The sequence below is a fragment of the Ambystoma mexicanum genome, chromosome 5q (assembly GCF_040938575.1).
Source record: "Ambystoma mexicanum isolate Mex_15411 chromosome 5q, UKY_AmexF1_1, whole genome shotgun sequence".
Classification (NCBI taxonomy): Eukaryota; Metazoa; Chordata; class Amphibia; order Caudata; family Ambystomatidae; genus Ambystoma; species Ambystoma mexicanum.
This window is the reverse complement of record NC_090933.1, coordinates 564988726-565003670: the sequence shown is the minus strand read 5'-3', so window position 1 is coordinate 565003670 and position 14945 is coordinate 564988726. Positions and strand designations below refer to the sequence as shown.

Below are 14945 nucleotides of genomic sequence, written 5' to 3'. Positions count from 1 at the left end.
GCCCCCTATGCGAGTGCATAATCTAGCAGGGGAGGGAGGGGGGGATTATGGGGTTAGGGATTACATAGTCACAGTTGGGGGCGCTATGTGGGTGGGGGAGGGATTTGTTGTGGGCACGTTGGGGTGTACAAAATGTAAAATGCACAGAATCAATGCTGGGGGTTAAACTTTTGTTCTTGCAGGAGACCCACCTGATAGATATTCAAGCGCGTAGGGGGCCCCGGGTGGGGTGATCAACGATATTATACATCTTACTCCACCAGATCACGACAGGTTATGATATTGGTACATCTGACTCTACCATTTGTTTACTTAGGATCCAAAAGTGATGAGTGTGGCAGGTTTGTCTATTTCCATGGGAAATTGGGGAGTATGGAGGTTTTCCTGATAAATGTATATGGGCCCAATGTGGTTGATTCTGATTTTTATGATATGCTATTTCGGGAATGCGCCAGGTATCCCACCACAGCAGTCATCTGCGGAGGAGACTTCAATACCATATTGTATACACAGTTGAACCACACCTCAACGATGCTTGGGCAACTGACAACCGCTGTGTGAATGATTTGGCTACAGGAGTGCTAGCGTATGGCTCCTGTTCACATATTCCTTTTGTCAAAGGTGTGGTGATTGGGTAGAGCTCATCACTGATGACATTGTCTTCAAGAGCATTTTAAACAGAGGGCTGAAATTTGCAGAACTGCATATATGAAGTCTATCGGCTTGCGACAGCTTGAGCCTGTGTTGTTTTTCCAGTCAATAATTCTTCAGCCCAGTCACACGCACACTTCCAACCAATCATATTATAGACTTTGCTTTACTTGTGGTGATACGAAATTGCCTTTGGCATACCAATGTGCCGAAGAAATTAATTTTATGTATCCTTATCATGATGTTGTGACATCTGGAGTTTGTTTTCCTCCGGAATGAAAGAAGAAGGGTGTGGAGAGGAGTTGAGTGTTGCATTGATAAACAAATTCAATCAGTCGAATTTAAGGAGCGTGCATGTTAACCGATTTCAAAGAAAAGCTTTGCATTTAGGAGTGCACTTCCTATTGTCCTTTCGCATATGAAGACTGTTTGACCACCCAGACAGAACCCTCCAAAATCTACTCTAGGATTCCTCTTGCTCCTGTTCAATATGTAACGGTCCTTGCTGAAAGCCTTTCACCAAAGTCTTCCCCGTCATTGACCCTTTGACTAATCTGAACCCCTTTCATCGCCTTTGACCCCTAGTCTTTGAGAGAAAGCGCTCTGAGGTATACATCTGCTTTGGAGCTGTGGGTCCGGAAATCTGTCTTTGCACCCACAACAATTTTTGTGCAATAGCTTAAGCTGTTTCCCCCACACTTCTCCTGAGATGGTGAAATATGTATTTCTTCTTTGGGTACATTAAGCAAAGGGGAATCCTGTTAAAATGGGTAGGATTATTATTTTTATTTATAAGGTGCAATTGACAAGCAGAAAGATCTGTATCTGGGCACAGGTGTTAATGGCAAAGTATGAACTGTAAATGAACATATAGAGAGAACACAAAACATAATCATCAGATGAACAGTTCGGTCTTAAGGGCTTTACTGAGGGGTTAAGTGCATCAAGAAAACGCAAGTTAATCAGAATTGAATTCCAAAGAATGGGTACCAGGACAAAGAAATACCTGGCTCCCTGGAGTACAAAACACAATCTTGGGACAGCCAGCAGAAACTGGTTAGCGGAGTGTAATGGTTGATCCTCGTGAATAAGTTTTGAGAGGTAGGGTAGTGCAAGGCCATGCAAGCATTTAAAGACTAGACATAGAATTTTAAATTCTATCCTGTGTTTCAAAGGGCACCCAAATGCAAGGGTCTACATATCTCAGAAATCCACAAGTATTTGTTATGTTATGTTAAGTTGTCTTATATCGCACACTGTTCCCATTGGCATAGTCTTGAGGGGCTCATGTGGCTCTGCAAGGAAGGGGGTGGAGGGTTGGTTAGTGAGGAAAGAGGGATAGGATAGAAGTTGTGCTCTTCTGTTGATACTTGAGGAACCAGGAGGAACTGGCGTCCTGTGCGAGTCGGTTTTCTAAGTGAGTTTGATTGTGTTCACTGGCTTGTTGTATCCAGAGGCTTAATGCCCAGTTTCAGGGATTGTTTGACGGTCCTATTTTTTCTAACTGCAATACATTAGATAATATTCATAGTTCTAATTTCAATACATTGGCTATCCTCGAGAGTTCTCCTAAGTGCAATACATAGGCTAATTTCACTACTCTTCTAAGTGATACACATCGGCTTGCTTCAGTGGGACTCATAAATTGGCCAGTGCAGTAATCATGTGCCGGTATTAACGCATTCTGGCAAGTTACCGTTCCGGCCAACTACAAGTTTTCCGGTGGGATGTAGGAATTACCTCCAGCTAATAGCTAGAGGTAATTCCGACACCCTACCGGCAAAATTATCCTGTGTTACCGGTGCCCCTAATACAGGCAAATCCCCACATGGAGTCATATGGCACTCCACAAATAGGGATTTGTACCGTCATCCCGGCACTCGGAATCTGGCTAGAATACTACCAGGATACCGACAGCCTTGTAATAAGGCCAAATGTCAATCCTCACATTTTATGCAAGTACATTGTTTTTGCTATCCTCATGAAACTGCTGTGTGCAATGCATTGGTTAGTTTTACCATTCTTCTGAGTGCAGTACATTGGGTACCCTCAAAAATCCTCCAAGTGCGATACACTAGCTTTCTTCATATATCATCGAAGTGCGGTGTATTAGTGATTCTGATAAATCTATTGTGTGCGACACATAGGCTAGCTTCACCATCTTCTAAGTGCAATTCATGGCTACCTTGTGAATTACTTCTGAGTGCAGAGGAATGACCAGCATTCAAGACTCATCAGGGGCAGAAAAGGACTATCCTTTGCAATTCATTCAAGTGCAACAAATTGGCCTATCCACCCAACTCCTCCAAATGCTATACATAGGCTAACCTATACAATTTATCTAAGCGTAATACAGTGGCAGAGCAAAGAGCACAGTGCAAAACAGCATGTTATGGGTAGGTGGCTTTAATGTAGGAAGTGGAAGAGTTTTACCAGAGCACAGGAATGGCTGTACTCCCCACCCATACCACTTTACCTGCGTGTAGCTGTAGGGTGTCCTGCCAGTCGTCCACGAGCGAACAGGGGTAGGAGCTTCGTAGGAAGGGAGCTTTCCTTTATCCTGTGGCCCTTCGATGGCTGCCCGGGCAAAGGCTGCCTTGGGGCTCTCTGTAAAGAGGGCTAGTCCCATGAGGAGGCAGCCAATCGCGGGCGGGCTGGGCAGGAGTGGAGCGCGGAAGAGTACAGGGGAAGAGTTGGAAGGAAGAAAGGCAGGGGAACGGGATAGATGAATGAGTAATGGTAACGGGGGAAAATAATTAAATATCAGCATCAGAAATAATTAAATGTGGCAGGAGAAAATAAAGGTAAAACAGGGATGGTGGGCAGGGGTCACTCACCCAAGGCCACGGCGTCAGAGCAGCGTGGAAGAGAGCAAATCCCGCTCTTGTGGGCCTTTTGTTGGAAAGAGCTTCACCGGTCTGCGCACCATGGTTTGGATTTGGGTAGGTGAAAAACCAATCTGACTGCAGCATTTTGTACAGCAAGAAGACAGGACAATTGCCGTTATGGAATTCCAGCTAAAACCTCATAGGCATAATCCAATGTAGAAATAGCGAGTGCAACAACTACAATTGGTTGATCATTTGGGGGGAGGAATATAAAACAGAACGGTTTGTAATAGGTTAAGTCTGTAGAAAACTGGCTCAACTATTGGTCCTAGCTGGGCTTTGCAGCCCAGATTTGATTTGCCAATAACAACCAAGATTTTTTACCTTGAGAGCAAAATAGGTTGGAAGTCCAAAATGAGGGGGCAGCAATGATGATCTAGATTGACCATTAAGAACATGTTTGGGGCCGAATAGAATAATCTTGGTATTTGATGGTTTTAGCTTCAGACTGGTGTGGACCATCCACCATTTAACTTCCTCCATGCAATCCACAATGTAGTCTGTAGCATTTCTGACATGTAAATAAATCTGTGGGTCTCAAGCACACGAGTGATAATGAAGAGCACAGTAAGGGAAGAGAGACATCAGAGGCCAGAAGTAAATATCAAAAAGCAGCAGCGACAAAGAGGAACACTGAAGTACACAGCAATAAACGGGCAGAGGATCAGAGACACAGCCACCAACATTAATTTGTTTGGTGTGATTCTCCAAGAAAGAGTGGAACCAAGGCATAGCCTGCTGTAATAACCCTGCTGTTTCAGATAGTCTAGACAGTAAAATGATCCTCAGTATCAAATTCAGTTGACAGATCCAGCATGACAAGCAGCATACAGTTGCCCTCATCAGTGAATTTCAGAATGTCATCCCGTACTGCCAGTAAGGCTGTCTCTGTCCCATGTGCTGAGAGGAAGCTGGATTGTAGAGAGTCCAGTAAATTGTGTTCCTCAAAATGATTCTGTGGTTGAAAAGTGCCCACCTTTTCGAGGACTTTTGCAGGCCAAGGTAAACCTGCTATTGGTCTATAGTTCTGCAAGATGGCTGAATCAAGAGATGGTTTCTTAAGCAAGGAGGTCACCGTAGAGACCCATGAACTGATCCCTGAGTAAGGGAGGAGAATGTGAGTGTTGTCCAATCTATTATGTAATCATCCCTTTATTCAGAAGAATGCACCATCATTTCTTTCCTACACATACAGAAACGGTTTTATGTGCCGCCAGGGTCAAGGTATTGAAAGGCTGGTCAAAAAAGCTGTGCTCATGAATGACTGTGCCCTAAATAGAAATATATTTGTTAATGCTTTTGAAAAAATGTTTTTCCGAAACTGTATACTCCTACGTTTGGCCCCTTTCCCCTGTCCTGTCCTGTGTTGTCGTCCCTGATGTGGACAGCACCGGAAGAGTCTGGTTGGAAGGGGATTATGGATTTAGGAGTACAGTAGGGTGAGGAACCTTAACCAATCCCAAAGTGCTGTAATTCTAGATCTTGGGCTCTTGCCGTTGGATAACCTATTCAGAAGTCACTCAGTCAAACCCATAAAAAGCAGATTGGCACACAGGAACTGGGTACTTCCGACCTGCACCCATCAGCACCACATGATTTGCATCTGTCCCTCCCACTATCCCACTAATGCCTGCCCCATTTTCTTACAGAGCCACACACAGTGAGGCTATGCATAATGGCAGATGGGCATTATACATGATCACTTATATTCCATGCTAGTGAATTTTTCAGGAAGTCAGCGAGCTGTTGACCTAGCAAATCCTAATCACTTATGTCCCCGGGGTATCCTGCTGGAAGGCAACATGCAAACATCTTTATAATTGTCAAAATGTGCATGTTATCCTCTCTGTTTACCATTTTCCATTGCTTGCAATCTGACAAAAATTATTTGCGTTTACTATAAAATGAGTGTGCTAGCCGGATATATCAGGAAAATAGAGGACCAGGCTCCCGATATGTTTTGTATATCTCTCTAATATCATTGTAATTAATGGGCAATCCTGACAATTCTTGATCAAGGTGGCACATACATTCAAGGTGAACATGCTCAATTATTGCACGTATGGTTGTAATATGTTATGCTCATACTCGTTTGGTGTACTTAACTGGAGTTCTGCTAGAGTGACCAGAAGTGTGGAATGACCCACCTGATTCTTATGGGTTTACATCTGTGTCATAAAATGTATGCAGATAATTAGAACATGGAGAGTTTGGTTTCCACTATCCTGGTTTGAAAGTGTGTACAGGCACTATACAAATAAACTATCAATCAACCAAACATTACAACACATTCTTATGTTTAAACCTTTCTGCAAAACCCTGCTGTTGGTTGAAAGCAGCATATTTTTAGTTGATAGCTAAAATCGGACACATCGACAGTCCACCAAACTATTCTTTGCTTTCATTTTGTAGGTGGTGTTGCTTTGTGATGCTTCATGCTGACCAAGATGGAGAAAAACTGCAAGCCTTATTTCGTCTCTTAACAGAGCTTCTGGAGCGAGTGAAGATTGTAGAGGCCCTCAGTACAGTTCCTCAGATGTACTGTTTGGCTGTCGTGGAAGTTGTTAGACGAAAGATGTTCATAAAACACTATAGAGCGGTAAGCATAATGCCATGTGTATGTCAGATAACCTAGAACAATAAAGCTTTTGTTCTGTAGAGGGTCTCAGGCATTATCCTGTCTAACCCATGTCTGTTATGCAAAACAAAGATTATGCTAACATATTTATTTTATTAAACTGTAACAATCATTGCAAAAAACTATTGCAACAAGGATTATCATAATATCTACCATAAATGTAGAGCAGCCCGCTGGAGACCAGAACGGGTCATTAGAAGATCAAAAGCAGCACTTTCTACACTTGCCCAGGTCTCTGCAGATCTCCTGAAGACCTTCATCGGAGCTTTGATCCCTCGACTGGTGGGAACAACCAGTTCTGACCTCTGTTCAGAGATCCAGCCACTGGAAGCAGACGGAACAGTCCCGGGACCATCTTGTGGGCTGGCCATACGTCATCCTGGGCTACTTCGCTCCACCATACTCTGTAATGAGTTGAACCATGAGGCTCTGCAGATCGTCGACTTCTACAACAAGAAGCATTTGCCTGAAGTTGCATCTCTCCACCACAAAGAGGGGCCTTGAGGACCAACTTCTTCAGCCATTTTGTTCAAATTGCCATCACTGCTTGCTGCTGGCATCTGTCACGCCGCGCGCTCGCTCGCGGGCGCCGGCGCCACTTACCTGGGTCCCTGCTCCACGGCCACAGCGGTCTCCTCCTTCATGGAGGCTGTACCCGCGGTGGCGACTCTCTTCACGCCGACCCGCGGTTCGGATGGGCGCCGTGGACGCCACCATCTTGCGAGGATCTGCGCATGCGCGGATCGTCAGTATTCGACGTCCCGCGCATGCGCAGCATCGGAACATGCGTTCCAAGCCTCGTTTTGACCCCGGACCATAAATAGGCACCGCATACACAGGGACAGCGCGTCTCAACGCGGTTGTTACTGTGTATGCGCTGCTGGAGCCCTGGTGCTCGGTTTTCAGTCCTCCAGTTTCCAGGTCTACCTTTTCCTGCTCAGTCCTGCCTCTTCTCTTTACTTCTTCTTGCTTCCTGGTCCTCCTACCCTTTCTTCCCTTATTTCGTTACTAGCCAGTCCCTGGTTCAGGGTGGAGGAGGTTTGTCTGGGTTCCTAGTTGTAGGGGGAACCCCCTGTCAGTACTGCTTCTTCTTGCAGTTTGCTTTCCTTTGCCTGTCTTGTGCCCTGCCGGTACCTGTGCCTTACTGCCTTGGAAGTTCCTGAGTTCCTCCCCGTTTTCATCGGTGATATCATCAAGCCTTCTCAGCCAGTGGAAACACTGTCCCGACGTCACGCTAATTCTGAGAAGTGCCACCCGTGGCGTTGGGAGTTGGTTCAGTGCCGTCCTGTCATATACCGTCAGGAAGGGATTGGGCTAATTTCTCGCGTTACTCTTTCATCGGCTATCAAGACTTCGACAGACTGGCAACCTCAACTCCACGGTCTACAGGAAAAAGAGGTAAACCACGATCCCGTGAAGATTCGTTTAACAGATTGAGACGCCTTAACCCCAGTTCCGACATGGACGACATACAGGAACTACGTGAAGAAATGCGTGCCATGCGTCTTGAAATGACCACTCTCCGCCAGGAGAACAACACCCTCAGACAGGCATTGGATCGGTGTTTGGCTAGTCCCGCACAACCTGTCACACCGCCAGAGAACTCCATGGCTTACACTACTCCGATGAAGTATGATGGTGATCCGCGTCGAGTGGCTGAGTTCTGTACTCATTGTCGGATCCATTTCCAGTTCAGGTCGACTCATTTTGCTCAAGACAAGGCCAAGATCGGGTACATCCTTGGCAATCTGACCGGCAATGCACTCGCCTGGGCCGCACCTCTAGTCTCTACTAACAGTCCTCTGTTGGGTGATTTCACTGCCTTTGAGAAAGCCTTTTTGGACGTCTTTAAACCACCCAATTTGGCAGCCATGGCTCAGAATCAATTAATGGAGATCAAGCAAGGGTCAGGTGACATAATCCACTACATCAGTCGGTTTCGACAATTAGCAACTGATTCACAATGGCCTGAAATTACTCAAAAAACCTTGTTTCGTCGGGGATTACGAGAGGAGTACAAGGATGAACTACTGCACATTCCGGAGCCAGAAACATTGCCTGCTTTGGTGGAACAAGTCTTACGCATTGACCACAGGTTGACCGAACGACGGAGTGAACGCCGCAGGTCTGACAGGTATCAACCGATTCCTCTTGCACAGAACCCCGGACCAGCTGTTTCTACTGAAGTAGGTCCAGAACCCATGCAGTTGGGTGCCGTCCGAGGTCCGTTGTCCGAGACCGAAAAGAAAAGAAGACGACAGAAGAATTTGTGCCTGTATTGCGGTGGTTCTGACCACTTTTTAGGCACCTGTCCGCTGCGCCCGCTGAAGAAACAGGAAAACTAACAGGCCCGTTGTTTGAGGCGAAGGCAGCAACGGGCCGCCCTTCTGATTCCGTCCTTCCTCCCATGAACTCAGTATCTTTGTTGATCCTGAAAATCGGTGTTGCCTGGCTTGGAAAATGTGTGCAGACCTGGGCCCTTTTGGATTGCGGAGCATCCGGCAACTACATCGATGCCTCATTCGCGATAGCCAATGGGATCCGTTTACATAACAAGGAACGACCTACAGTGGTCGAGGTGATCGATGGTTCTACTTTGTCTTCGGGTCCTGTTTGCCAACACTCTGATCCCTTGTGGCTCTCTGTAGAAGGGCATCTCGAACGTATCTCCTTGGACGTCATCAAATCCCCCTCATTTCCGGTGGTTCTGGGGTTACCATGGTTGTTGTATCACAATCCCCAGGTCGACTGGACCGCTCGCTCTTTGATGTTTACTTCGACACGTTGTCCTAGTGATTGCGTAATCCATGAAACCTTTCCTGCAGTTATGGAGTCCCTCAATCCTACTGACGTATCTACTCGTCTATGTGCCACACAATCGGTACCTCATGAATATGCTGACTACCACAAGGCGTTCTCCAAGCCTGAAGACATACCACTACCACCTCATCGGTACTTTGATTGTTCCATTGACATTCTGCCTGGTGCGATCATTCCCCACGGCAAGATTTATTCGTTGACTCAACTCGAGAAAGGCATCCTACAGGAGTACATTACGGATTGCCTGAACAAAGGCTACATTATACCCTCCAAATCCCCTGCGGGATTCCCGTTATTCTTCGTCAAGAAGAAAGAGGGCACTTTGCGCCCTTGTATCGACTATCGTCAATTAAACGAAATCACGAGGAAAGACAGGTACCCGTTACCACTCATCCGGGACATCATCGAATCTCTGAAATCAGCACAGATCTTCACCAAACTGGATCTAAGAGGGGCCTATCACTTGGTGCGGATTAGGAATGGAGATGAGTGGAAGACGGCCTTCAAAACGCCTATTGGTCACTTCGAATACAGGGTGATGCCGTTTGGACTCTGCAATGCCCCGGCAGTCTTCCAACGGTTCATGGACGATGTCTTTTCTGACCTTATTGGGATTTCTGTCTGGGTTTACCTTGACGACATATTGGTTTTTTCTGACTCTCGTACTGCACACGTAGCGCATGTTCAGGAAGTCCTCCGGAGATTAATACACAACGGCCTGTATGCCAAAATCGAAAAATGTCAATTTCATAAGGAAAGCATGGAGTTTCTGGGTTATGTGATCAGCAACACAGGAGTACAGATGGATCCCGCAAAACTGCAAGCTATACAAGAATGGAAACCACCACATGGCGTGAAGTCGCTTCAAAGGTTCTTGGGCTTTGCCATCTTTTATCGGCGTTTCATCCCACGCTTTTCTCAACTGGCCAACAGTCTAACTCGCCTGACCAGTACCAAGGTGCCGTTTATCTGGGACACGCAGGCCGAGGAGGCATTCCTGGAATTAAAGAAATCTTTCATGTCGGCTCCTGTTCTTAGACATCCAGATGATGAAAAACCATTTGTGGTTGAGACAGACGCTTCGGACTACGCAATCGGTGCGGTCTTACTACAGCAAGATGCAGTCACAGGAACAGAGCACCCGGTGGCATATTACTCAAGGAAATTGTCAGTGAGCGAGAGAAACTATGCAGTGATAGAAAAGGAACTACTGGCAATAAAAGCTGCCTTCGAGGAATGGAGACATCACTTGCTGGGTGGGAGGTACTCGGTGGTGGTTCGCACAGATCACCGCAATCTACAGTTCCTGCGCTCTTTGCAATGCAGAACTTCCCGTCATGCTCGTTGGGCCTTTTTCTTTTCACAGTTTGATTTCACTGTCACGTACATTCCTTGTTCCCAGAACACGAAGGCCGATGCCTTGTCTCGTTCTTTGGAAAACAACGTTGAAGGTGTCAAGGAACCGGAACCTCTGATAGCATCCAAACATTTTCTATTGATGCTGACTCCCCGGCTCCAACAGTTTGTTGAGGCCACACGTACGGATCCCACAAGAGCACAGATACTACAACGTGCCGACATTAAGGAACGTGACGGCTTGTTGTTCTTCAAGGATCGTCTGTACGTTCCCACATTGGAACTCCAGAAAATCATTCTACAGAATTGCCATGATTCCGTCGTTTGCGGTCACCGTGGAGTCCGCACAACACAAGAACTGGTTGCACGACAGTACTGGTGGCCTGGATGGGCTACACTGGTAAAGCAATACGTGGACTCCTGTCCTGTATGTGCCCAGACCAAGATTCCTCGCAAAAGGCCAATTGGCCTTCTGAAACCCACGCCTACGCCTCCGTACCCTTGGCATACCATCGCCACGGATTTCATCGTTGACCTGCCCTTGTCCGGTGGATTTACCTGTATAATGGTGGTGGTGGATTGTTTCACCAAGACGGCTCATTTCTTGCCCTTTCCTAAGCTGCCCACTGCATCTCAGATGGCACGATGTTTTCTACATGAGGTGTATCGCCTTCATGGTCTTCCGGAGAAGATCTTGTCAGACCGGGGTTCTCAATACATCTCTTCCTTTTGGGGCCAACTGTGTCGGCATTTGGGCATTCAGCGAGCCCTGAGTTCCGGCTATCATCCGCAGACTAATGGACAGACAGAACGTACCAATCAGACCCTTGAGCAATACCTACGTTGTTATGCCAATGCTACCCAAGACAACTGGTCGGAATGGTTGGACACCGCGGAAGCAGCTTACAACAACGCTGTTCATTCCGCTACTGGACTCAGCCCCTTTTTTTGCTCTACTGGTCTTCATCCTCGCCTGCTGCCTGTTCATCCAACGTATTCCAGCACCGTTCCTTCTGCAGATGCCCTGGTGTCCCTGATCCGCGATCAACATCGTCTGGCGGCCAGTACCTTGGCAGCGGCACAAGCACATATGAAGGAGCAGGCTGACAAGAGACGGAGCCCGGAGCCTGTCCTTCATGTTGGGGACATGGTTTGGCTATCCTCCAAGAATCTACCAGTACGCAACCTACCTGTGAAACTAGCCCCCCGCTTTTTTGGTCCCTTCCGCGTCTCTGAGCGTATTTCCTCTGTTGCCTTTCGTTTGTCTTTGCCTCGCTCTTGGAGGATCCATCCTGTCTTTCATGTTTCCCTTTTAAAGCCCTATGTGCCCGATGTTATGGGTCGTACCTGTTCCCGTCCTGCTCCGATATTGGTTCGGGGGGTCCCTGAATTTGAGGTGCAGGAGATTTGTGATTCACGAATTTGGCGCGGTGTTCTGCAGTTCCTGGTCAGCTGGAAGGGTTATCCAGCTTGTGACCGCACTTGGGAACCGCGCTCCTTCGTGCATGCACCGCGCCTGGTTCGGGATTTCTATCTCCGCTTTCCTTGGAAACCCGGTGCTCCGGGGTTGTCCGGGAGGGGGTATGGTGTCACGCCGCGCGCTCGCTCGCGGGCGCCGGCGCCACTTACCTGGGTCCCTGCTCCACGGCCACAGCGGTCTCCTCTTTCATGGAGGCTGTACCCGCGGTGGCGACTCTCTTCACGCCGACCCGCGGTTCGGATGGGCGCCGTGGACGCCACCATCTTGCGAGGATCTGCGCATGCGCGGATCGTCAGTATTCGACGTCCCGCGCATGCGCAGCATCGGAACATGCGTTCCAAGCCTCGTTTTGACCCCGGACCATAAATAGGCACCGCATACACAGGGACAGCGCGTCTCAACGCGGTTGTTACTGTGTATGCGCTGCTGGAGCCCTGGTGCTCGGTTTTCAGTCCTCCAGTTTCCAGGTCTACCTTTTCCTGCTCAGTCCTGCCTCTTCTCTTTACTTCTTCTTGCTTCCTGGTCCTCCTACCCTTTCTTCCCTTATTTCGTTACTAGCCAGTCCCTGGTTCAGGGTGGAGGAGGTTTGTCTGGGTTCCTAGTTGTAGGGGGGACCCCCTGTCAGTACTGCTTCTTCTTGCAGTTTGCTTTCCTTTGCCTGTCTTGTGCCCTGCCGGTACCTGTGCCTTACTGCCTTGGAAGTTCCTGAGTTCCTCCCCGTTTTCATCGGTGATATCATCAAGCCTTCTCAGCCAGTGGAAACACTGTCCCGACGTCACGCTAATTCTGAGAAGTGCCACCCGTGGCGTTGGGAGTTGGTTCAGTGCCGTCCTGTCATATACCGTCAGGAAGGGATTGGGCTAATTTCTCGCGTTACTCTTTCATCGGCTATCAAGACTTCGACAGACTGGCAACCTCAACTCCACGGTCTACAGGAAAAAGAGGTAAACCACGATCCCGTGAAGATTCGTTTAACAGCATCACATCCTGCTAGTCCCCAGAAGTCCTCGCCAGAGTGGTGGTCCTGAAGTCGGTGTGTCCTGAGGCTCCAGCTATCCAGAATCCAATCCATCAAAGCACAGAACCGCGAACTGGTCAGAGCCAAGAATCCGACGCCTAAAGAGACCTCTGCACCTGCGACCTCTGGGCCAATGGAACTCTGGTACGTAACCAGAAGACTCTGCGATTTCAGGAACTACTACGGTGGTAGTAGACATAACTGCTTTGGCCCCTGTCTCCATAGGGTCCTTATTGGCATAAAGACCTAGCCCTATTTCTCCCTTTCCTAACCCAGAGTGGTGGTATTCTGGCCTGGTCTCCTCCCCTGTGTCTCCCCTAAACTGGTTAGATTGGGAGAAGGTATTTTAAAGAGTTTCCTCTTGTTTTTGCTGAACTTTGAAAGACAACTACTTGTTGGCTTAAGCCAACGTTTCTGTAAGAGACTCCTAGCTCCCGAAAAGAGTTCCATGTTCTTTTGCCGAAATAAATTACTTTGAGATATTTGACTTCAAAGACATTACTTCAAAATGATTCTTCTGAATGTGTACATTTTTATTTTTATTTGGGGGTGTCCCCCATCCCCTTAACCCACCAATATACATACAACATTTGAAGTTATTTTGTGCATTTAAACAACGGGATACCCTAAAAAGACTTGTATTGGTATCTGTGACTGCAAGGGCACCAGGCCTCTTCTTTTCTAAGCCAGGGACAGACTTTGTAATGTTAGATCCTTTGTTCCAAGGTTTTGTATGGCGTTTGCTAACTTTTTTCTAATCATCCTATTCTCACAATGTCTTGATTACTTACCTGGTTCTATTCCTTTATTCGCTTGCTTTACTACACTTAAAAGTACATTGAAAAGAATTTGAGTTAAAAGTGAATTGTCAGTGCTCTTAGCAGAGCACACAGTAATAAATGTATCAGTGTGTTTAATTACTTGTCTTTAATTAATAAAAGTTTTCTTTGGCCTAAATAAATAACTGTATTTTTATTTCTGATGCTTGTGAATCTGCTTAGAATTGCATGCTGTGCATATAGTACGACATATGCCGGTCAAGTGGCACAGCGAGTAGAGCGCTCGCTTTGACACCCGTGCAGAGCCTGTTAACGCAGGTTCGAATCCCGGCAGGGCCAAACTCAGCCTTTCATCCTTCCGAGGTCGATAAATGAGCACCACACACCGTGGGTAATAATAAGCAGCGCTCGGATACCTGAGGGTTTGTAGCGCTATATAAAAGCCTAATTATTATTATTATTATTATTATCTAGTGGTAATCGCGGAGTATTGCATCTTTCTTTCGAAGATCAAAAGGGGACGTCGACATGGGCGTGCCTGTAACACTATCCCTACCGTGACATGCAGTGTACCCAAAATTCTTCACGTGTCGAGGTCCCTCAAATAGTTTTCTTCCGCCCACCTAGTTGGTCGCCTTATGCGGAGCTCGCAAGAGTTAATATTGCTTAATTTGTCCCACGACCTACGGTCGGCTAGTCTCCCGACTAATCTCTTCAACGACTGCCTCGTGGGCTTCCTACCGCCGAAGACCTCCACAGCTGCTTGACGACTGTCCACCGCGTGGCCTCGGCCCTCCGGCCAGGCCCTTACAGTAGCAAGAATAGGGCCCTGGGTTTATTCTTCTTCAATAATGTATTTTCCTTTTTTCTTCTCTTTCTCGATTTGGTCTGGCTGCTGTCACCCTCTGCTATGGAGAGGACGCCCTTTAAATTTCTCCCGTCGTGTAACAGAAAGTTTGCATGGATGGGCACCCATCGCCGTTGCAGTAGGTGTCTACCTCCAGACCATGACGAGCGCTTATGCAAGTCCTGCAAGCTCTTTCCACCGAAACCGTTGAAGGACAGGCGGACTCAATGGTGGGCGGCCTACGCTATGCAGGCCAAAAGTCATTCCCTCATTGGCGATGTCACTTCGGACGACACGAAATACATCTGTAGCCATTGCTCCAAATTGGAAGCCATCAACCTTTCGGCTGAACCTTCAGGCTCCCAGATGCCCGTCCCCGACAGACAGGCCATTGGCTTTGTTATGGGGAGTTTAGACCCCGGCGACAAGGGCACACACGCACCACAAATACCTCAATACACAACTCCT

The 14945-nt window shown here is 47.4% G+C and overlaps 1 protein-coding gene across 3 annotated transcripts in view; it reads left to right on the top strand.

Moving 5' to 3' along the window:
- Positions 1–14945, top strand: part of RB1CC1 (RB1 inducible coiled-coil 1) — a 1537866-nt gene that overhangs the window by 358592 nt on the left and 1164329 nt on the right. For all 3 annotated transcript variants that reach the window (XM_069621043.1, XM_069621041.1, XM_069621042.1), the window contains exon 9: positions 5952–6138. In XM_069621043.1, coding sequence (XP_069477144.1) covers positions 5952–6138 — 187 coding nt within the window. The remainder of the gene's footprint in view (positions 1–5951; positions 6139–14945) is intronic.